The following is a 22680-nucleotide window of genomic DNA, read 5'->3' as shown; positions in this document are numbered from 1 at the left end:
GCAGTTCGAATCCACCAGCCTCTCCTTGGAAACCCTATGAGGCAGTTCTACCTTGTCCTATAGGGTCGCCATGAGTCAGAATCAAATTGATGACAACAGGTTTGGTTTTTGGTTTTGGTTTATATACATATATACATACATTTTTTTTGTCTTTTTGATTACTATGATCTTGTTGGAATGGTTAGTGGCACATGACTGGTATATCTTTGAAGCATCTGCTTAAAGACTCTTCATGTTACCTCATCAATGGCAAATTTTTCTTATTTTCTTACTTTTATTTATTTGGTCATCAAGTATTAGTTACTGTCAAATGGTCAAGCAGTCCCTAAGCAGTGGTGTGGTGATTTACAGTGTCACAAGGATTACTACTGGAGTTGCCAGGCTAGCTTGTGACACTTGGCTGGTAAGGAGACTATGAGCCGAAATAGATCCAGAGAGTTTACTACTTACACAGAGAGAGAAAGCAAGATCAGCATGGTGTCATATCCCTGCCTCTCTAGTCCCCCAGGACGATACTGAACCAGGGCCAGATGATAGGTGACACATGTGGTGGGCTGCTCTGCACTGAGGAACTCCATTTAAACTATAACCAAGCACTTTAGACTTATCCAGACACCTGCAGCTGTACCCTAGGGGAAAGAGGTGTGAAGTCTTGTGTTCACTGAAACTAGGGAGATGAATGAGAAACAACCTTGTCAGTTTCCTGCAAGGGAGGAAGATGAAAAACTGCTTGGTGGCAAGTCCTCAGAAGGCTGCTTATCTCCTCTGTTCTTGAAGGAATCACAAGGCATTCCTTAAGTCTCAGATCAGACTCTAGTTGAGCCTTGCCTATGTGGCCTATATCGAGACTTGCAAAGTTGCCAGGGAGAAGCCATTTCCATGAAGGATGACAGTATGCTGGGCCTCAAGGGTGCAAAGATAACTAAGGCATGCTTTCCCCTTCAAGCAGTTCAGAGTTTAGAAAAACTGATACGCTGAGTAATTATTACAAATACGGTTTAGAGAATGGGTACTGTTATGGAAGACTTTTGATTAAATTTCACCTTACAAGCTTGAAGTCTTCCAACACTCACCATGTAATAGTTACCTTTTCCCATATAAATGAATTAGAAAGCTATGACTACTGTTAGTTATAAGCAAGGTAATGTAATGATACATGTGTCCTATTGCAAAAGATAGATTCTAAATTATAATAAGGAAAATATAAAAATCATTTGAGCCTGAAAATTTGCTTGATAAATGCTTTCATTTTCTTTTCATTTGGAATGTTTATTTTATATTGATCGAAAGGGCTCTTTTAGAGTTAAACAGATTTTAAAAATATCACTCATGCATACATTAAAATATGTGAAATGAACTGGCAATTACTATAACTTCATATTTAGAGTCCAATTCTTTTGAATTACTGTTTAACTCAAAATCATTGATGTCTTTGTTGGGAAAATATTGTCCTCTGTGCTATCAATTCATCTTGTGATGTGGCATTTCTTAGAAGCTGGCTCCAGTACTGCTTTTTCAAAAAATTATTTAACTAATTTTTTAATTAATACTTTTTTTTAGATTTTCAGAAAAATTGAGCAGAATGTACGGAGTTCCTATATACCCCCCCTTGTATCCCCTATTATTAACATCTTGCACACTTATGGTACATTTAGAACAACTGATGAACTAATATTAATACATTATTATTAACTAAAGTCCACAGTTTACATTAGGGTTCACTCTTTGTGTAGTACAGTCCTATGGGTTTTGCCAAATGCATAAAATGCCATGTATCCATCACTATGGTATCATACAGAATAGTTTCAATTGGCCTAAAAATGCTCTGTGTTCCACCTATTCACCCTCCTCCCCCCAGTCCCGAACCCCTGGGAACCACTGACTTTTTTACTGTCTCAGTAGTTATGCCTTTTACAGCAGTATCTATAATACTTACCCTTAACCAGTAGGCTTTCTGTTAGACTTCGAAGCTCTGGTTCTGTGAGTTTGATCCCCATATTTTCCAGAGTGGTATCTATGCTATTGACATTAACCTTTCCTCCTTTGAAAGACACAAGTCAAGAATATGAGAAAAAGTCAATCATTTCAAAACAACAAATATTATTTAAATGACTATATATTATTATTGTATTTAATGAGCATGTACTAATATTAAAAGGAAAATGGTTCACATTTTTGCATTATTATTTCAATTTGCAATTTGAATACCAAAATTACAATTTACTTGCCCAAGGATAACAGATCAAGTTAACAGGAGAATTAGAATCAGAGTCTGTAGGTCTAAACCTTATTGCTGGGTCAAGCTCACAGCAGAAATGCTTAATAGAATTGAATAACTCAACTTCATGAGTTCATACTTCTGAACACTAAGGCCTATTTTTGTTTCCTGAACTTTCATATTAATTATTCCTGCTGCTGTTGACCAAATTAAAACCAAAACAAAACCAAAAAACCTTTCAATCCTTCCTTTCATTTTTTTTTTTTTTTAATGAAATTCCAATATCTCAACTGATTCTTTTGGAATAAAATTTGGAAAATTCCAAAAATGTTGGGCTTTCTGCAAAGATATACACAGGACACTAGCTGGTAAAACTATAGATATACTGAAAATAAAAACATAAATAAGGAAAAATCTATAAATAGGAAACAGAATTCTGAATTTAAGGATATATATATTAATTTAAACCATGGTGTTTTGAGATTGTCTGCCTTCTCATCAACCTTCTCATTCACCTTTGAGAGACTTCACTCCATCCAACAATCTCTTCTGAAATACCATCCCAGAATCTATAATAAAAGGCATAATTCATGTCATAGGGAAAATATTATCAAAGAAAACAGTACATATATCATGATTATATTGAGGTTTTTTTTTTTTTACATTGAGTTTTAAGAAAACATTATTTGCCTTAGATATCTCTTATATCATTCTTAAATGAAAATAAAGCTTAGAATGGAAAACTTTTTCTATGTGATAAGCCTACACAATCTCTTGCACGTGAAGCCACTGTTAGTGGTTCTCTTTCATGGAAAAATATGCAGAAATATTTTGTAAACTTCTACACTACTGAAACACATGCTCTTTTTCTTCCTCTGACTTTTTCTTTCTAATTAGTTTCTCATACTCTCTTACTTTCCTCCATATTTTTATATTCATGATAAAACAAAGACTTTTGCTTAGTCCTTGATAGAACGTCTAGCTGATTTACTCTTTCCAATAATTTCCAGAGGAAATCAAGTGGGAAAGTTTTAAAACCTCTAGCTAAATCAGGTTCCTTGGAAAGCCTTAGTGGGATCTGTGTGTCTCTCACCATCAACTGGCAGGGTTTTCTTCAGATTTAAGGATTCCTCTTCTCTGAGCTCAATCCCCATACTTTCTAGAGTGTTTTGGAGATCATTGACATCGATCTTTTCTCCTTTGAAAAGATGGGAATGTTGACTATTAGGAAAACAAAATACTTATTCACACCTGTAAGGCATCACGCACAAATTGAACAAAGTTCCAGGTTATAGTAATGCCTAAGTATGGTGGTGCAGTGGTTAAAAGCTTGGCTGCTAAGCAAAAGGCTGGCAGTTCTAATCCACCAGCCACTTCTTGGAAACCCTATGGGGGCAGTTCTACTCTATCCTACAGGGTGGCTATGAATTGGAATCTACTCAACGGCAATGGGTTTTTTTGGAATACAACATCAATGGGGGAGACATAAAAAGACACTCTTCCTTATTAGTAAAACGAAGGTTTTCTAATATTTAATATCTGACAGATTAGCAGAAAAAATTTGTTTTCATAATTATCAATGAATGAGGAAAACAGATAATTCAAAATATTCAGCCAGAAAGTTCTATAAGTATTACTCTTTTGATCTAAAATTATATGATCTGCTCTTCACAGTCACAATAACATTTTGAACCTCCTAAATTCTATCTTGCTGTTTACTGTGATTTTCTATGTTCTAGATATTTATGTAACACAGCAAAACATTGGTAAAAGACCTCTAGAGACAATGTAACTGGTTTCAAGATAAAACACAAAGCTTTACTGTTAAAATCTTTAAAATCTGGTAACAAATGGTATGGTATCAGAAACTAATATTTCTTCAGAAAGAAGTAAAAATCCAGAGTTTAAAAGCCAGTGATATAATAATGGAAAAATAGCATTTTAAAACCTAACACAGAATGAGGGTTTCAGTTTTATACTAATCTCACCCACCTGTAAAAGCTTTCATTCCATCCACCATCTTTCTCATATCAACTTTCCCATTAACTGCAAGAAAACATGCACGTCACACATGGACATGATACTAAGACTCAGAAACTATGAAACATGCCAAAGGAATTAAACAATCTCTTTACCTATTTCAACCACTTCATGAGTATGAACTAGGAGAACGTCTTAAACATAATAAATACAATTCTTCAACAATGTATCTTTGGTATCCTCTTTTACTAAAAATAATCAAAACCTATAACAGCAAGTGACAGGACAAAATTCAAAGTGAATTGCCTTATAGGTCAGAAGGGCTCACTGTAATGGACAAATCTCTTGGAGAGGACATAGGAGACATCCAGGCTATGTATCTCTGCCTCAATATTAGAAATCGCTCCATATATAATTAATGCACATTCACTACTTCCACGGACAAGGAGACGAATGTATTTTGTTTATTTGCATTACACGTGTAAATTATAAGTCATTTTGAGAATATCTTTGCCATAGTGGCGGGCATGGCCATTACGCAGGGGAGAAAATATTACATGTTTATCACATAACATTTTTATTTTATTTTAAATGTCATTTATTTTTGGAATAGATTATATATTTAAACAAAGTTCAAAAATCAAATGTTATAAAGTGGCATACTGTGAAAAATCTCCTTCATACCCCGTTGCCCAGTGACTCTGTTCTTCTTAGAGTCAACTAATGTTACTTGTTTCTCTTGCATTATATTTTGTGTGTTAGTTAACAAGCTAGCAACTTTTAATGCATTATCATATTTAATAATTTTAAATGTTTTTTTTATGATGACATTTTCCAAACATATGGAAAAGTATAACAAATAATATAATTGATGGTTGTGTACCAAACACCCAGGGCTCACATAAATGAACGTTTTGCCATATTTGATTCAGATGTTTTTAAGGAAATAAAACATTTGAAAAAAGTTAGTGGTCCCTTGGTGTCCCTTCCTAATCTTGCTCCCTCTCTTCCTCCTTCCCTCCCATGTGTCCTTCCCTCCCTCACCAGAGATAACCATTATCCTGAGTCTGGAGTGTGTAATTCCCACGCATGTATACTTAAACTTCAACCACATACATCACATATTATTCTACACTCTCTTGCATGTTCCTTGAGTTATTTTTCACACAATATTTTTTAACAAGGTATCAATATCATCAATCAATGATAGGAATAACTTACAGACTCAAAATTAACTCACTAACCATTCCATTTTCCTGAATTAAAGTTTTTTATGTTTTAGGACAACAAAATAGCTAAGAAATGTTCGCTTTGTTGTCAGATTTCTAAAACTGTGCCTGTTTTTCCCAATACTTTTTTTTTATATATATATATATACACAATATTTTAAAAATATTCTTGCTTTTAATCTGGGTTCTTCTCTAAAACTCTCTAAATATATTTTTGTTACCAAATAAACTTGTAGAAGTTCTTAAACAAAAACCCAATTCTTGGGGGCTCACTAATATTTTAAACACTCACCATCCACTGGTAGATGCTTTTTCATATCTTTAAGCTCCATTTCTGAGATTTTCATTCCCATGTTTCTCAGTACTGTGTCCAGTTTACTGACATCAACTTTCCCTCCTTAGGGGAAAAAGTATATAAACAAAATTTAATAATTCAAAATGTGCCAAATAAGATTACTTTTTGGATATTATAGTTTTTTTCAGTATAAGAATCAAGACCCATTGAGTTCAAATCAAAAGTACAAAAAAGGGTCCACATACAGAGAAGGTGAAACCACTTCTGCTGAATTTATTTTTAGGAACCAGCCTTTTATAGAAAAGTTTTAATATACTGCATATCTGACTAGGGAATTACAACAGAAAAATCTATAATGCTTCTGACTAGTAAACTGAGTATTTTTCTTAACTAATCATTCAAGTGAATTTGTCGTGCTCCTGACAGATTATCTGCTAAAATGTGGGCAGATCTATAAATGAGGCAAAAATATGGTATCAACACATATGAAGGATAGAAGAATTGACAATTCAATGACTAAAAGATGTTGTAAATGGAAAACATGTTTATATCATGCTCAGTTGTCTTTCACTATGCTTTTCACTCACCTTTAAGAGACTTCACACCATCCATTAATCTATTCTGATAGAAATTTTCATCAACTGTAAAAAGAAAAACCACAATTCAGGTCAAAGAGATATGATTTAGAAAGTCACTAAGGTAGTACAAAAGCCATCATTTCAGAGAGACTCTGGGTTTTCTAATTTACTATAAAGTAAGGACAAAAACATGGATCGGGGCAATATGGCTAATGTAGCCAGCCAGACTTCCCAATCTTTGGCATTCAAGGCAATGAACTATTATATTAGCTCTTTTCCATGCTGAAACACCTTCATCTCTATTTTCATTTCTCCCTTTATTACACTCACATCCTTTTCTTTTTCTCTCACTCTCATTTCCCATAATTAAATGTCTTAGTAGAATCAGGGATAAAAATGGGCTTTTGAGTTTCGAGGACGGCATTTTTGATTGAACAGGCAGTTGATTCCCATATTAAAAAATAATTGATATTAATGTAGGTTGAAGACTTAATTGTGCAAGGCAAACTTTAAAATTTTTGGAATAAAATATGAGAGAATGTCTTTATGACCTCAGAGTAGAGACACACACACACACAAAAGAAATTTGCTTAAATTTTAAGTACATTTCTTCATTATAAAGAAAGTGTAGCCATGCAATAAATTGATAAAATACACTTAAACACATATAACCAACAAAAAATTTGTATCTAGAATAGAGGTCAGCTCATTGTAGTGATCACGGAGACACTGATCAGCTGCTTACATTTGTAAATAAAGTTGTATTGGAATACAGTTGTGATGGTTAAGGTTGTGTGTCAACTTGGCTGGGCCATGATTCTTAGTGGTTTGGCAGTTATATAAAGATGCAATCACCTCCATAATGAGATCTGATATAATGTGATCACATCCATAATGGAATCTGCTGTGAGCAGCCAATCAGTTGAAAGGAAGTTTCCTTGGGGATGTGGCCTGCATTCTATATAGGTGGACTTTCTGGCAAAGCTTGCTGGCTTTTGCTCGCCCTGGATCTTGTAGCTGTCTCCTGTTCATCTCATCTCCGGTTTCGGGGGTTTGAGCTAGCAGCTTACCTGCCAGTCTTGAGATACATCAGCCTCCATGGTCTGGATCTTGGGTTTGCCAGCCCCTGCTGTTATGTGAGGTCGGGGAAGCCACCCGCTTAACCCACGGATTTGGAACTTTCCAGCCTCTATAACTGTGTGGGCCATTTCCTTGATATATATCTTTCTCTCTCTCTCTACATATAGGTGCTCACTGGTTTTGCTTCTCTAGAGAACCTAACCTAAGACCACAGTCAAACTTACTTGTTTATATATTAACTATGGTTGCTTTCACTCTACAGAGGAAGAGTTGAGTAGCTGTGAGAGACCATGCTGATGTTGTTGTCAGTTGCCCTCAAGTCATTTCTGACTCATAGCGACTCCATGTGTGCAGAGTAGAACTGCTCCATAGAGCTTTCAATGGCTGTAACTCTTAAGAAGCAGATCGCCAGACCTGGCTCGCATGGTGCTACTGGCTGGTTTTGAACCACCAACCTTTTGGCTAGTAGTCAAGCAGTTAATCTTTTGCACCACCCATGGACTTAGTGAAAGACCGTAAAGCCTAAGATATCTAGTATCTAGCCTTTTATAGAAAAAGTTTGTCCACCTCTTGATTGAAGGAGCACTGGTGGCGCAGTGGTTAAATGCTGGGCTGCTAAGCAAAATGTTGGCAATTCAAACCCACCAGCCGCTCCACGGGAGAAAGATGCAGCAGTCAGCTTCCGTAAAGATTTACAGCTTTGGAAACCCCACGGGGCAGTTCTACTCTGTCCTATAGGGTCGCTGTAAGTCAGGATAGCACATGATGGCAATGGGTTTGGTTTTTTAGTTTACCTCTTAATTGAGAATATAAAGGACTCTTACAAACTGGTAAGAAAAATACAAGTAATTCAATAGGAAATTGGGCAAAAAGATGTGAATGAATACTTCAGGAAAGAGGAAACACAAATGGTGAATAAACATATGAAAAGATCAGTGATCTGAGATTAGTAAGATTCCTCTTTTACTAGATTGGCAAACAACTGACAACACCAAGTTTTTATTTTATTTTTATTTTTAAGTAATCTTTATTGTGCTTTAAGTGAAAGTTTACAAATCAAGTCAGTCTCTCACACAAAAACCCATATACACCTTGCTACACACTCCCAATTACTCTCCCCCTAATAAGACAGTCTGCTCTCTCCCTCCCCTCTCTCTTTTTGTGTCCATTTCGTCAGCTTCTAACTCCCTCTACCGTCTCATCTCCCCTCCAGGCAAGAGATGCCAACATACTCTCAAGTGTCCACCTGATCCAAGAAGCTCACTCCTCACCAGCATCCCTCTCCAACCCATTGTCCAGTCCAATCCATGCCTGAAGAGTTGGCTTCGGGAATGGTTCCTGTCCTGAGCCAACAGAAGGTCTGGGGGCCATGACCACAGGGGTCCTTCCAGTCTCAGTCAGACCATTAAGTCTGGTCTTATGAGAATTTGGGGTCTGCATCCCACTGTTCTCCTGCTCCCTCAGGGGTTCTCTGTTGTGTTCCCTGTCAGGGCAGTCATCAGTTGTAGCTGGGCACCATCTAGTTCTTCTGGTCTCAGGATGATGTAGTCGCTGGTTCACGTGGCCCTTTCTGTCTCTTGGGCTTGTAATCGCCTTGTGTCCTTGGTGTTCTTCATTCTCCTTTGATCCAGGTGGGTTGAGACCAACTGATGCATCTTAGATGCCTGCTTGCTGGTGTTTAAGACCCCAGACGCCACTCTTCAAAGTGGGATGCAGAATGTTTTCTCAATAGGACAATACTAAGTTTTATTGAGGAACTGAAGCAATAAGGATTCTACTGCAGCAGTCAATAGTGCTGTTTGCCAAGTTTCTAGGTTTTACCTTTTTTCAAGCTCATGGTAGGACTGTAATGCCTGGCCTCCTTGTGGCTGGGTGTGACCCTATAACCAATGGTGGCGAACAAGCTGTGTGTGCAAATTTCTGGTTTGGAGTATTTAATTGCCAATATTAGACTCTACAGAAATATTTGAGATGGATGCTATGATGAGCAGAATGCCCCTGCTGATCCACAATGGATATGCACTGTGAGCAAGAAATGAACTTTTGTTGTTTTATACCACAGAGATTTTGGAATTGTTTGCTACCACAACATAAAGTGTCTATCCTGACTGATATATATTGCTGGTGGGAATGTAAATTGGTTCAAACAATTAGGAAAACAATTTCCATTATCTAATAAAACAACAAAAAAATGTACATAATCTACAGCTCAGCAATCCTATTCTTATTTTGTGTATATATCCTAGACAAGGGATTGGCAAACTTTTTCCGTCAAGGGTCATATAGTAAATATTTCAGGCTTTGTGGGCCATAAGGATTCTGATAAAACTACTCAACTGTGCCTTTGAAGAAGGAAAGAAGCTGTAGACAATACCTAAATGAGAAAGTGTGTCTGTGTTTCAATGAATTTTATTATAAAAACAGGCAGCAAGCTGGACTTGGCATATGGGCTGCGTTTGCCAACATCTGCCCTAGAGAAACTCTTGTCTATATATAAGGAGAAATGTTTGTGAATATTCATAGTGTTCATCAAGAGAATGGATAAACTATGAAAATTCTTACAATGAAATACTATGTGGCAATGAAAACTAAACATCAACATGGATGAGTATCACTAGAAATAATAAGCCAAAAAAAGCAAGACATAGATCCAGTATGCATAGTTCTATTTATGTAAACTTGAGGAACATGCAAAACTAAAAATAAATATTTAAGAATACATGTTTAATAGAACTACAAAAAGGAAAAAATGATAAACATAAAATTCCTACTAAAGATATAGGAATCTGGGAGAGACACTCTAGTTATTTCAGAAATACTTAAAATATTCTATTTGTTAAGCTGGGAGTGGGTAAATTGATGCACCCCTCTATTATTTTTCCTTGTCTTTACCTACGATATACTTTTGCATAGTAAGTAGCTGCTAGTTAAAATCTTATACTGAAAAATGAAAAATTTAAATAAAGACAACTCTGATTCATGATGGTGACTCACCAAAAGTTTTTGTCTTTCCTTCCTCCCCCCCAAAAAAAACCAAAACCAAACCCACTGCCGTCGAGTTGATGCCAACTCATAGCAATGCTATAGGACAGAGTAGAACTACCTGATAGTTTCCAAGGAGTGCCTGGCAGGTTCGAACTGCCAACCTCTTGGTTAGCAGCTGTAGCACTTAACTAGTACACCACCAGGGCTTTCCTTCCTCCCAAGAACTCCATAAAATGATAATAGACTAAACCCCCATATTTGAAGAGAATGAGAGGTAGGCCATATGTAAGAGATTTCCATAAATTTCAGAAAGGATTTAGAAATCTATTCATCGATAAAACAAACAAAAAAAGTAACAGTCTAAAATGTGTGGGAACAAACTTCAAGGGAGAGAAATATGCAGGTTTCTCAAAAGAATTCCACAGAGAGAGGGGCACTATTTAAGGGAGTTCAACTGAAAGTCTCTCTACTGGAAAACCAGGCCAAGTTGGTGTTGATTCTCCTTCCTCTATCACATCCCTGCTCTCATGAGTTGTTGAGACATTTTACTCCCAAGTAAACACTTGGGGATCTCATCTATTCAGAAATTAAATTAAAAGTATAAGGCTCCTATGATAGGTGCTGGGGTTCCGTACAAATGCCTTCTGACAACTGGTGGCTCCTTCCTTACTTACCCTGAAGTAAAGTCTACCAGGCCACAAACCTCAACCACATACATAGAGTTTTCATTAGCTGTCCTAATCATGGGACAGCAAGAGAGAGAAAAACAGAGGAAATCTGTACTAGATGACTAGGGAAAATAACTTCATTTCCCTTTCTGACATGTGAATGAACAGCCAAAGATCACTAGACATATGGGAGACAACAACAGATAAACAGAGTTACTGAGCCTGGAAGAAATATTGATAATTTAGGAAACAGAAGATAATTTTTAAAACAAAACTAGTATTCTTGAGTTACTGACTAGATTACATACATAAAAAAGTCAAACAAACAAAAAAACCAAAACAAAAACCAGGGCACTGTAAACACCAAATAGGATGGAATGAAAGAGCTCTTCCACCAAAATCAATAGAAAATAAACTTAAGTAACCTTCCTAAAACTTGGAGTCAAAAGACAAAATGATGGAACACATAAGATAAAAGATAATAGACATACAGATTAATTAAAGATGTAGAAAATCTAACTAACAGGAAATCCAAAAAAAGTGAAGAGAAGAAAAAGTAGGGAAGAATATTATCCAAAATATAATAGAAGAAAATTTACCTGAGTTGAGGAGAGATATCTAGCTTTAACGTCTTTAAATATCCCTGAAATACTAGGAATTATGAAGAAGACCAACATTTGCACACACTAAAATGAAATTGCAAAATATCAAAAATAATGAAAAAAATCCCAAAACTTTTAGAAACAGACAAGAAAAAAAGATCATCAAAAAAATAGTCTCTACTCTCTGGGAAAAAAAGCTTATTTATTTATTTATTTTTCAACAGCAACACCAATGCTAGAAAGCGATGGAAAAAGCTTTCATTAAAATATCAAAAATTTCAAAATATTAAAAATAATGAAAAAATCCCAAAACTTTTAGAAAGAGACAAGAAAAAAAGATCATCAAAAAAATAGTCTCTACTCTCTGGGGAAAAAAAGCGTATTTATTTATTTATTTTTCAACAGCAACACCAATGCTAGAAAACAATGGAAAAAGCTTTCATTGCTCCGAGGGAAAATTGTTTACAATTCAGAATTATATACCTAACCATTCTACCAATCAATAATGAGCAACCAATAAAAAATATTTTCAGTTAAGGAATCAGAAAATTTAACATCCATATAAACTTCTTAAGTATGCAAATCAAGAAAAAGGGAGATGTCAGATATAAGGAAATGGTATAGTTAATCCAAAACTACAAAGAAAAAAATACCAGCATGGTAGTTGTGTAGCAAGACTAGAACCCACCAACCTAATTTAGAAAAAGGAGCAGGATGGCCCCAAAAATAATGTTTTCAGCTAAAAAGAACGAAAAGATTCCAAGTAACAGACAAGATGAATAAAGAGCTGGATAATATTAGTGACATGGAGGAAGAAACTACATGGCTATCTTCCTAACAACAACAAATTCTAGGAAAAGGTACTTAAGAAAATAATGCTCCAAGAATTAAGCTAAATGAAGGATGATTACTACCTAAGAAACATTTTCAGGTCATGTCCATTGCCACGTGGGAGGCCTAAAGCCTAACCAAGTGATTAGTAATAATCACAGTGATGTTCTTGACCATGAATTGGGAGCCCATCAGGGCCTGGCATTGACCTTCCATCCATCTATTCCCTTATATCATTCTCAGCATTATCCAGCATTATAATCCCTGTTTTATGGGTTTGTCCAAGGTCACACAGCTAATAATGGGAGAGCTGGGATTTGGACTCTGGCCTGTCTGGTTCCAGACCCCATCTTCTTCATGTTCTCTCACAGCCTCCTTGGGGGACACAGGGAAACTTCTCAAATTCTGTTATTTAGAATTATAAAGAGCTACCCACCAGAAATATTAAAACAAAAAAACTCTCCCCGCCCTTTCCCGGGAAGTGGAACTCACATGAGAAAGGGGGATTTGGGTGAGGTACTATTGTTTTTTATGCCTTCCTTAAAAAAAACAGTTGCCCTGGAGTTGACTCTGACTTGTGGTAAACCCATATGTGTCAGAGTAGAACCCATAGAGTTTTCAGCGGCTACTTTTTTGGAAGTAGATTGCTAGATCATTCGAGGCACCTCAGAGTGGACTTGAACTTCCAACCTTTCCACCACCCAGGAACTTTTATACCCTATGCACTGTTTTATTGTTTCCATGTATAAGCACTATTTTGATTTTAAAATGGGGGTGGGGGGAAGTTAAATGGCACAGTTAGGAATGATTCTTAAGATATATCTGGGCCATTTGCTCTTAAATTTTTCTTGGCTATCAAAAGTAGAGAGTTACTAAAGTTCTTACAAATAATAATATGATATAAATTTCCTTGAGGTTATACTTGTATTTGAAATGCTCACCATCAACAGGTAGATTTTTCATCAGCTCTGAATGTTCCTTCTCCGTGAGTTCTATGCCCATACTTCCCAGAATATTTTTTATTTCTCTAATATTGAATTTGTCTCCTTTAAAAATGACAGAAATAAAAACAAATGAAAATTTAAGAGTTATCTAATGACTTGAAAATATTTTAAAAAATTATTTGTGATTACTAATATCTACCTCAACTGTTGTATAAACAACAAAGGCATGGCGAGGCCCATCCAACACCACAGTTAATGAGAGTCAAAGAAAGATAATTTATTTCCTTGCTCCTAGTAAATCACAATAAAATATGAAACATACAATTTTCTTGCATTTTGAATTTTTTAGATAATTGAGCTAAAAAATTCTGCAATTCTTTTTATTATGTAAATTATGAAAGTACTTGTACTTCTAGCAATACTTTACTTACTCATTTGCTGTGTTAATTTATAGTTACACGAAATAGTGAAGTTACACTACTTAAAAATACTACAGGGAATAATGACTTATATTCACAAAGAGGAGCTAACATTTATTCTTAAAATGTAGACAATTCAACATCCAACTCTGGATAATTAGATGTAAACATGGGTAGAAGAGGAAAGTTATTTAAAATTAATAAAATAATTATGGGAAAATATCACTAAAATAGTTAGTGTAAAGAATTAGGGCTTACCTGTGACAGCTTTTACTCCATCCATCAACTTATTCAGATCAACTTTCCCAGTAGCTATAAGGTAAGGCATGATAAAAATACAATGTCACAGACACAGGAAAAAAAAGAGTATCCAAAAAATTTGAAACAGATCTTAGCCCAAGTCCATTTTCCCCATTATTTTTTGTAAATCATCCCTTAATGACTAGATTTTAGGGATTCATGGTCTAATAGTAAAAGGCCCTCTGTTCCTGTGACAGAGTGTGGTCCAGAAAAAACATGCTCTTTTCTACTGTGGTCCAGAAAAAACATGTTCTTTTCCAGTTCTTGGGTAGCCATTCTGTATTAGAAGTACAATAATGGAGAGGATTGATTCTGGCCAAGTTGATTAATTCTCACTTCTGCCAAAGCTAGGAAGTTCAGACGAGGAAATGTGAAGTAACTAAACTTCTCATCTCCCATGTCCTCCCCAATACTCTTGCCTGAAGTTTTTAAAATCATCATGTCTATCTGGAATGATTTTTTTTCCCATGATTGCACTACAATTTAAACAACTATTAATGGCATAGGAAATTATCATTTTTTAAATCACATAATGTTAATTGATCTATTTATTCAATCATCCATCCGTCCATCCGTCCATCCATCCATCCACCCACTCATCTCTTAAATATGTTTTGAAAACCTACTATGTACTAGATATTTGGCTAAGGGAATATGCTTTGAAAGATGAGTAAGGTACTTTCTACCTTCAAGAAGTTCATAATTTAGATTGGGAGGTAGATAAAACCTTCTAAAAGTAGTGAAGAGAGTTAAGTACATCTAATGCAGCCCATGGAGTCAAGCAAGACTTCTTGGCAGAGGTATATTCTGAGCATAGTAGAAGTTATCCAGGTGAAATATGTGGATGTAAGAGAAAGGCACTCTAAAAAATGCAAGCCTGATTTAGAAAAACATTTATATACTCATTCCAAATATCTAAATATTAGGTACCAAATTTAGGTACAGAGCCCTGGTAGCATAGTGGTTAAGTGCTCAGCTGCTAGCCAAAAAAGGTTGACAGTTCAAATCCACCAGCCACTCCTTAGAAACTGTATGGGGCAGTTCTACTCTATCGTATGGAGTTGCTATGAGTCGGAACTGACTCGATGGCACCTAACAGCAACAACATACTTAGGTACAGGGTATAATAGATATGCAATTGAATAATACAGATTCTGTCCTCAAGAGTGCAGTCTCATGAACGCGGGACAGGCATATTATATGAAAGCTATTGTAACAGAAATCCTTGGCTTATTTAGAGCAGGGTTTCAAATACATGTAGAAGGAAAATTAGTTGATGTTGCTCCTCAAATGCATAAAATTGTTATCTACTGATTTGAAAAAGAGCTGAGAAAGTTCTTCAGCAAGACCCTTGGATTCCTGTCTACTACATTATAGATTATATACATCAAACACTATTGACATGCCTAGTATGTTCTTTGTAGTTAAGGATGCTAGAAAAGATAATACTGATAAGGAAAAATGAGTATGATGTGGTAAGCCAGATCCAACAATGGATCATGAAGATCTGAGGGGAATGGTAGCTTTAGGATCAGTGAGGTGGTGGCTATTGGAATTCATCCCTATGCCTCCTAGAATAAACAGGTTGTGTGTGAACCAAAAGAGCTTTATTACTAAATATAGCAAAACTCTGGAAGTCAAGCAACCTTACTGTTGGCTCCTAAGCTGAGTGCAACACAGAAGTGCATCCTGTTTTTCACTTCACTGGATTGGTGATGAGAAATGCAGCATCTATGCTCCAGTTTCTCCAACACAGGTTCATCAGATTTGAAGGTTACAGAAATGGTATTGGGAACTATAACGAGGCACCCTGTGAGGTACCAGCAGCAGAAGGACGATGACAGCACGCTCTCTAAGCCAACAGAGCTCCAAGTCTAGTAACAAAAAATGGCATATAAACAAACTCCAACAGGACGTGATAACATTAAAAACAAAGATGGGAATAGAAATAGAAGTTTGAGAAACCTAATGTTGTGTAGGTTCTAAAGGGAAGGCTTCCTGAAGAAGGGGATATATGAAAGACATTCAAAAATGAAACTTGACATATCAAGCACATGCTCATCTCCACTGCCTCCTGAAACGTCACTAAGATGACAGAAACAGCATTAAAAAGGCATAATACAGGGATGGAAAACAGAAAAGGAGACCAGAGTGGGTAGATTTCAAAAGTTGGAAGTGGGAAGCAGTGATAAGCGAAGGAAACTGCCATCTTTGTTCCTCAAAAAGAAATACAAATATAAATTGAGCCAATTTGCCCTGAAGATCCCTCGAAAGACTTAGGCCTGGGAGTCAAACAGTATACATATGCAACATATGGGCTTGAAATGTTAAGAGTTGTAAGTCTGACTGAAAGTCTATGTGTGGAGAGGTGGAACTAGAAAGACCAAGGAGAGTAGACTGAACAGATGACTCTACAGGAAATCAGGGATAATTTGTAGAACAGAAGAAAACTTCAAAAATCTCCAATTAATATACTCAGAAAATTTTGAGAAAATATCACATTATAAAACAAAAACAAGTTGTTAAAAAAGGAGTAATAAAAAAAGATTTCTTGCAATTTATAATCATCAAATGTTTTTAGATTATGAATTCAAACACAAAAACTAACTCAAAATGGATCAAAGACCTAAATGTTAAAGCTGAAATTATAAAGTTCCTGGAAGACAATATAGGGACAAAACTATGGGACCAGATTTTCTTTAGAAATAGATTATCAAACAAAATTACAAATGCATAAACAACAGGAGACAAATTAGATAACTGGGATCCCCTAAAAATTAATACTTTTGTCCATCAAAAGATTTTTTCAAAAGAATAAAAAGAGACCCTACAGAGTGGGAAAACATCTTGGGGGATGACATACAGTGCAACAACTCAACAACAAAAAGACACCCCAATTAAAAAATGGGCAAAGGACATGAACAGACACTTCACCAAAGAGGACATTCAAGCAGCCAAAAACACATGAAAAGATGCTCACAATCATTAGCCATTACAGAGATGAAAACCAACACTATAATGGGATGCCATCTTACCCCTGTAAAAATGGCACTGATGAAAAAACAAACAAAAACAGAAAACAACAAATGCTAACAAGCTTGTGGGGAGACTGAAACCCTTATCCACTGCTGGTGGGATTATAAAATGGTGTAATATCTGCTATGGAAAACAGTATGGCACTTCCTCAAAAAGCAAGAAATAGAGATCCCTTATGATCCAGCAATCCCACTCCTAGGCATATACCCTAGAGATCTAACAGCAGTGACACAAATAGACCGATGCATACCTACGTTCACTGCAGCATTAATCACACTAGAAAAAGATGGAAACAACCTAAGTGCCCATCAACAGATGAATGGATAAACAGATTGTAGAACATACATATGATGGACTACTACATAGCTATAAAGAATAATGATGAGCTCTTGAAACATAATACTGATGAATCCGGAGGGCGTTATGCTGAGAGAAATAAGTTAATCACAAAAGGACAAATATTGTATGATCTCGCTTTTATAAAAAGACAAGAATAGGTATACATACAGAAAACAACATTCTTTTGGAGGGGGATGGAGGGAGAATCACTTTCTAGATAGTAGATAACTTGTTATTTTTGGTGATGGGAAAGGGAATACCAAATGTGAGTGAAGTCTGCACAACTTGACCAGGGTAAATGATGACACTAACAAGTACACAAGAATAATGGACATTTTTGGTAAATGTTAGAACATACACAATTTTGCAACAACAGAAATAACAACCAAAAAATATGTGTGTAGAGAGGTAGATATGTATACTCCATGTATAGGAAGGCATATGTGAATATATGTGTGTGAATTCTAGGTGTATCTGTAGGCATATGTATATATATGTTTGTGTGTGCTGCATTTATATTCATATATATAATAAAAGACACAAAGGGCACAGTTATGGATACTTCCTAGATATAACCAAACACCTCACAGGACTGGTTTACTGGGTTTGAAGGCTTACGACCATAGTTTCACAGAACAAGCCAGTCAATTAGCATAATATAGTTTATAAAGTTTATGTTCTACATCCTACTTTGGCGAGTAGCATTTGGGGTCTTAAAAGCTTGTGGGCAGCCATCTAAGATACAACTATTGGTCTCTATTCATGTGGAGCAAAAGAAAAAGAAGGAAACCAAAGACTCAAAGAAGAAACTACTCTACAAGATTGACAGCCCACGCGGACTACGTCCTCATCTATCCTGAGACCAGAAGAACTAGATGGTGCCTGGCTACCAATACCTGTAATTCTGACCGGAGACACAATAGATGGTCTTGGATAGAATGGAAGAAAAATGTAGAACAAAATTCAAAATCTTAGAAACGGCCAGACTTACTGGAGCGGCAGAGACTACAGGAACCCGAGACTGTTGCCCTGAGATACCATTTAACTTGGAACTGAAACCACTCCCGGAGGTCACCTTTCAGCTAGATAACAGATTGGATCATAAAATAAACAAGATCACCAGTGAGTACTGAGCTCCTTAAAAAAAATTTATATGAGACCAAACGATCAACTTTTACCTTGGAGCAAAGATGAGAAGGTGGGGGGTGGGGGGAGCAGGGAAGCTAGATTAATGGAAATGGAACAACGAGGATGGAAAGAGAATGTTGACATATTGTGAAAAATGTAACCAATGTCACTGAACAATACGCATAGAAATTGTTAAATACAAACCTAATTTGCTATGTAAACTTTCACCAAAAACACAAGGAGGTATTATTTAAAAAAGAATTCGATAAAAGACCTGAATTACAGGAATAATACAACTATCGGCTGAAGTTGTAGTTGAAATGACAAAGTCAAATAAATTCAGCTATTTATTTACTGATATTCATTCAACAAATAGTTACTGAGCATCTTCTATGTGCTAGACTACTACTATAGGGAATCAGCAATGAACAAAACAACAAACTTTGGATTTTTAAAAATGAAGCGTGATTTCTTTTTACTTTAGGACTGAGTTCTACTCAAACATACCATATGTTTTCTTTTCACATAATCCTTATTTCAAAAAATTCTCATGTATAAGTTCACAAGCAAGAGCTCTGCAGAAAGGCACAGGAAAAACTACAGTGCTCACCATTAACTGGTAGGTTTTCTGCTAGACTGTTAAGCTCCTTTTCTGTGAGCTGGATTCCCATGTTTTCCAGAACAGTATTCATTTTACTTCTTTTAACTTTCCCTCCTTAGGAAAGAGACAAAAAAAAAAAAAAAAAAAAGTGAGAAAAATATTTGAAACATGAGAAATACATTAAATATTAGAAATATATTAATGCTCTATGTTATCATTATATTAAAATTGCTTACTATTAGAAGGAAAAAAGGGAAAATATAATTCATTTCTCAGCACTATTGTTACTGCTTTTAAACATGATAACAAAACTGTAGTTTAACATTGTATTAAAGAACCTTAAATTTTACCTTGGAGAAACTATACCCAGGAGATAATGAGTTTTGCAACTGAAGTTAAAGACAATTAATTGAAGGCATAAAAGAGAAAGATTTTAAGAAAATTCTTATTTGGTTAGTAGCATCTGGGGTATTAAAAGCCTGTGAGCAGCAACAAAGGATAACTTCACTGGTCTCACCCCTTCGGGAGCAATGAAGAACGAAGAAAACTAAAGATAGAAGGGAAAGATTAGTCCAAAGGTCTAATGGATCTCATCTACCACAGCCTCCACCAGACTGAGTCCAGTACAACAAGACTGTGCTGACTACCCACTACTACCACTACTACTATAGCTACTACCACTGACTGTTCTGACAGGTATCACAATAGAGGGGCCTGGACAGAGCTGGAGAAAAATGTAGAACAAAATTCTAACTCAAAAGGAAAGACCAGGCTCGCAGGACTCCAGAGACTGGAGAAACCCTGAGAGTATGGTCCCTGGACAACCTTTCAGTTCAGTAATGAGATTACTCCAGAGGTTCACCCTCCAGCCAAAGATTGAACACGCCCACAAACAAAACAAGACTAAAGGAGTGCACCAGCCCTGGGGCAGGGACTGGAAGGTAGGAGGTGACAGGAAAGCTGGTAATAGGGAACCCAGGGTTGAGAAGGAAGAGTGTTGACATGTTGTGGGTTGTTAACCAACGTCATACAACAATGTGTGCACTGTTTGATGAGAAACTAGTTTGTTCTGTAAACCTTCATCTAAAGTACAATAAAAAAGAAAAATTCTTAGTTGCTAGAAAACTAGAACTGGTTTCTCTTTGAAGTTTCGTTATATCTGGTTTACCCATGCTGTGAAAATAGTTTATGAGTATAGCTTACTTTTGTGATCATTTTAAAGTAGGAAGGCATTTGCATTAGTAAAGAGGAATACACATTTATTTCTATAAACTACCCAGAATGATATCAAAGAGAGCTTTAGCTAAAAATGTCCTGAAGCTGAAGCATGAATTGGGGCTGAAAATAAACAGAGAGGAAAATTTAATGTAAAAAAATTGTAAAACAGGAGGCCTAGAGACTATAAAAGATAAACAAGATAGCCACACAGAACACATGTGGGAAACAGGACTACAGAGAGACTGACAAATCAAGTTTCTGGCTATCAATGCCCCATTTTTAAGCTGATCAAAACCACACAGAAACTTATAAAATGAGCAGCATCATGGACAACTTCCACATTAAATTCTTTAAGAAACATAAGTTGCCACACTTCCAAAAAGCCTAGGAAAACCAGGAGGCATTCCTTGTGTGGCAGGAGGTACCAAGTTGCAGGCCTCTAACTCTTTCCTTCATTCTCCCAACTCTCTTCTTTTTTCTGGACTAATGTCTAGGGGAAAGGGGGGAAACAAAAGCATCTTAGCCACAAGATTGTGCCTTTGTCTACATTTTTTAACTGGACTTCAGTAAAAATATGTACTATTTAGGAGAACCATAAAACCAGCTGCTGTTGCGTGGATTCTGACTAATGGCAACCAAAGTGTGTCAGAGTAGAACTGCGCTCCATAGGATTTTTAATGACTGTTAGTTTTTGGAAGCAGACTGCCAGGACTTTATTCTGAGGCACTTCTGGGTGGGTTTGAATCACCAATCTTTAGGTCAGTAGTGCTTAATTGTTTGCACCACCCAGGGACTCCTAGAGGAATCATGTTGTTGTTGTTAGGTGCCGTCGAGTCAGTTCCGACTCATAGCGACCCTATGCACAACAGAACGAAACACTGCTGGGTCCTGTGCCATCCTTACAATCGTTGTTATGCTTGAGCTCATCGTTGCAGCCTCTGTGTCAATCCACCTCATTGAGGGTCTTCCTCTTTTCCGCTGACCCCGTACTTTGCCAAGCATGATGTCCTTCTCTAGAGACTAATCCCTCCTGACAACATGTCCAAAATATCTAAGATGCAGTCTTGCTATCCTTGCTTCTAAGGAGCATTCTGGTTGTACTTCTTCCAAGACAGATTTATTTGTTCTCTGACAGTCCATGATATATTCAGTATTCTTCGCCAACACCACAATTCAAAGGCATCAATTCTTCTTTGATCTTCCTTATTCATTGTCCAGCTTTCACATGCATATGATGCGATTGGAAATACCATAGCTTGGGTCAGGCGCACCTTAGTCTTCAAGGTGACAACTTTGCTCTTCAACACTTTTAAAGAGGTCCTTTGCAGCAGATTTACCCAATGCAACGCGTCTTTTGATTTCTTGACTGCTGCTTCCATGGCTGTTGATTGTGGATCCCAGTAAAATGAAATCCTTGACAACTTCAGTCTTTTCTCCATTTATCATGATGTTGCTCATTGGTCCAGTTGTGAGGATTTTTGTTTTCTTTATGCTGAGGTGGAATCCATACTGAAGGCTGTGGTCTTTGATCTTCATTAGTAAGTGCTTAAAGTTCTCTTCACTTTCAGCAAGCAAGGTTGTGTTATCTGCATAACGCAGGTTGTTAATGAGTCTTCCTCCAATCCTGATGCCCCGTTCCTCTTCATATAGTCCAGCTTCTTGGATTATTTGCTCAGCATACAGATTGAATAGGTATGGTGAAAGAATACAACCCTGGCGCACACTTCTCCTGACTTTAAACCAATCAGTATCCCCTGTTCTGTCCGAACAACTGCCTCTTGATCTATGTAAAGGTTCCTATGAGTCTTAATTAATGAATTTATTTCTATTTGTAATCAATGACCAATCTTTCTCGCAATAAGTATGCATTATTTTTTGTTGTCTTTGTTTGTTTAGCCAATTCTCAGAATAACCACCTATCAGTCTCTTCACTTTTTGTGGTATCTACCTAGATTTCAGGAGCCCTGGTGGTGTAATGATTAAGGCTTGACTGCTAACCGAAAGGTTGGCAGTTTGAACACGTCAATGGCTCTGTGGGAGAAAAGACCTGTCAATCTGCTCCAGTAAAGATTACAGCCTAGGAAATTCTATGGGGCAGCTCTACTCTGCCCTATAGGGTCGCTATGAGTCAGAATTGACTCAACAGCACACAGCAATAACAACGTCTAAATTTCAAAATTATACTTTGGGGATTTAAGTTTTGAAAAATATATGAGATTGTGGGACCTT

At 36.5% G+C, this 22680-nt stretch overlaps 1 protein-coding gene across 1 annotated transcript in view; it reads right to left on the bottom strand.

Annotated features, from left to right (window-relative positions):
• The window catches only part of EFCAB3 (EF-hand calcium binding domain 3), a 573675-nt gene that overhangs the window by 219395 nt on the left and 331600 nt on the right, over window positions 1–22680 (bottom strand). The window contains exons 90-98 of the mRNA XM_049861611.1: window positions 19243–19347; window positions 14088–14141; window positions 13408–13512; window positions 6310–6363; window positions 5720–5824; window positions 4211–4264; window positions 3312–3416; window positions 2734–2787; window positions 1937–2041 (exon numbers count right to left, since the gene is read on the bottom strand). Of these exons, the coding sequence (XP_049717568.1) occupies window positions 1937–2041; window positions 2734–2787; window positions 3312–3416; window positions 4211–4264; window positions 5720–5824; window positions 6310–6363; window positions 13408–13512; window positions 14088–14141; window positions 19243–19347 (741 nt within the window). The remainder of the gene's footprint in view (window positions 1–1936; window positions 2042–2733; window positions 2788–3311; window positions 3417–4210; window positions 4265–5719; window positions 5825–6309; window positions 6364–13407; window positions 13513–14087; window positions 14142–19242; window positions 19348–22680) is intronic.

Source organism: Elephas maximus, chromosome 19, assembly GCF_024166365.1.
Source record: "Elephas maximus indicus isolate mEleMax1 chromosome 19, mEleMax1 primary haplotype, whole genome shotgun sequence".
NCBI classification, from domain to species: Eukaryota; Metazoa; Chordata; class Mammalia; order Proboscidea; family Elephantidae; genus Elephas; species Elephas maximus.
The sequence above is the reverse complement of the archived record's forward strand: the minus strand, read 5'-3'. Positions and strand labels throughout refer to the sequence as shown.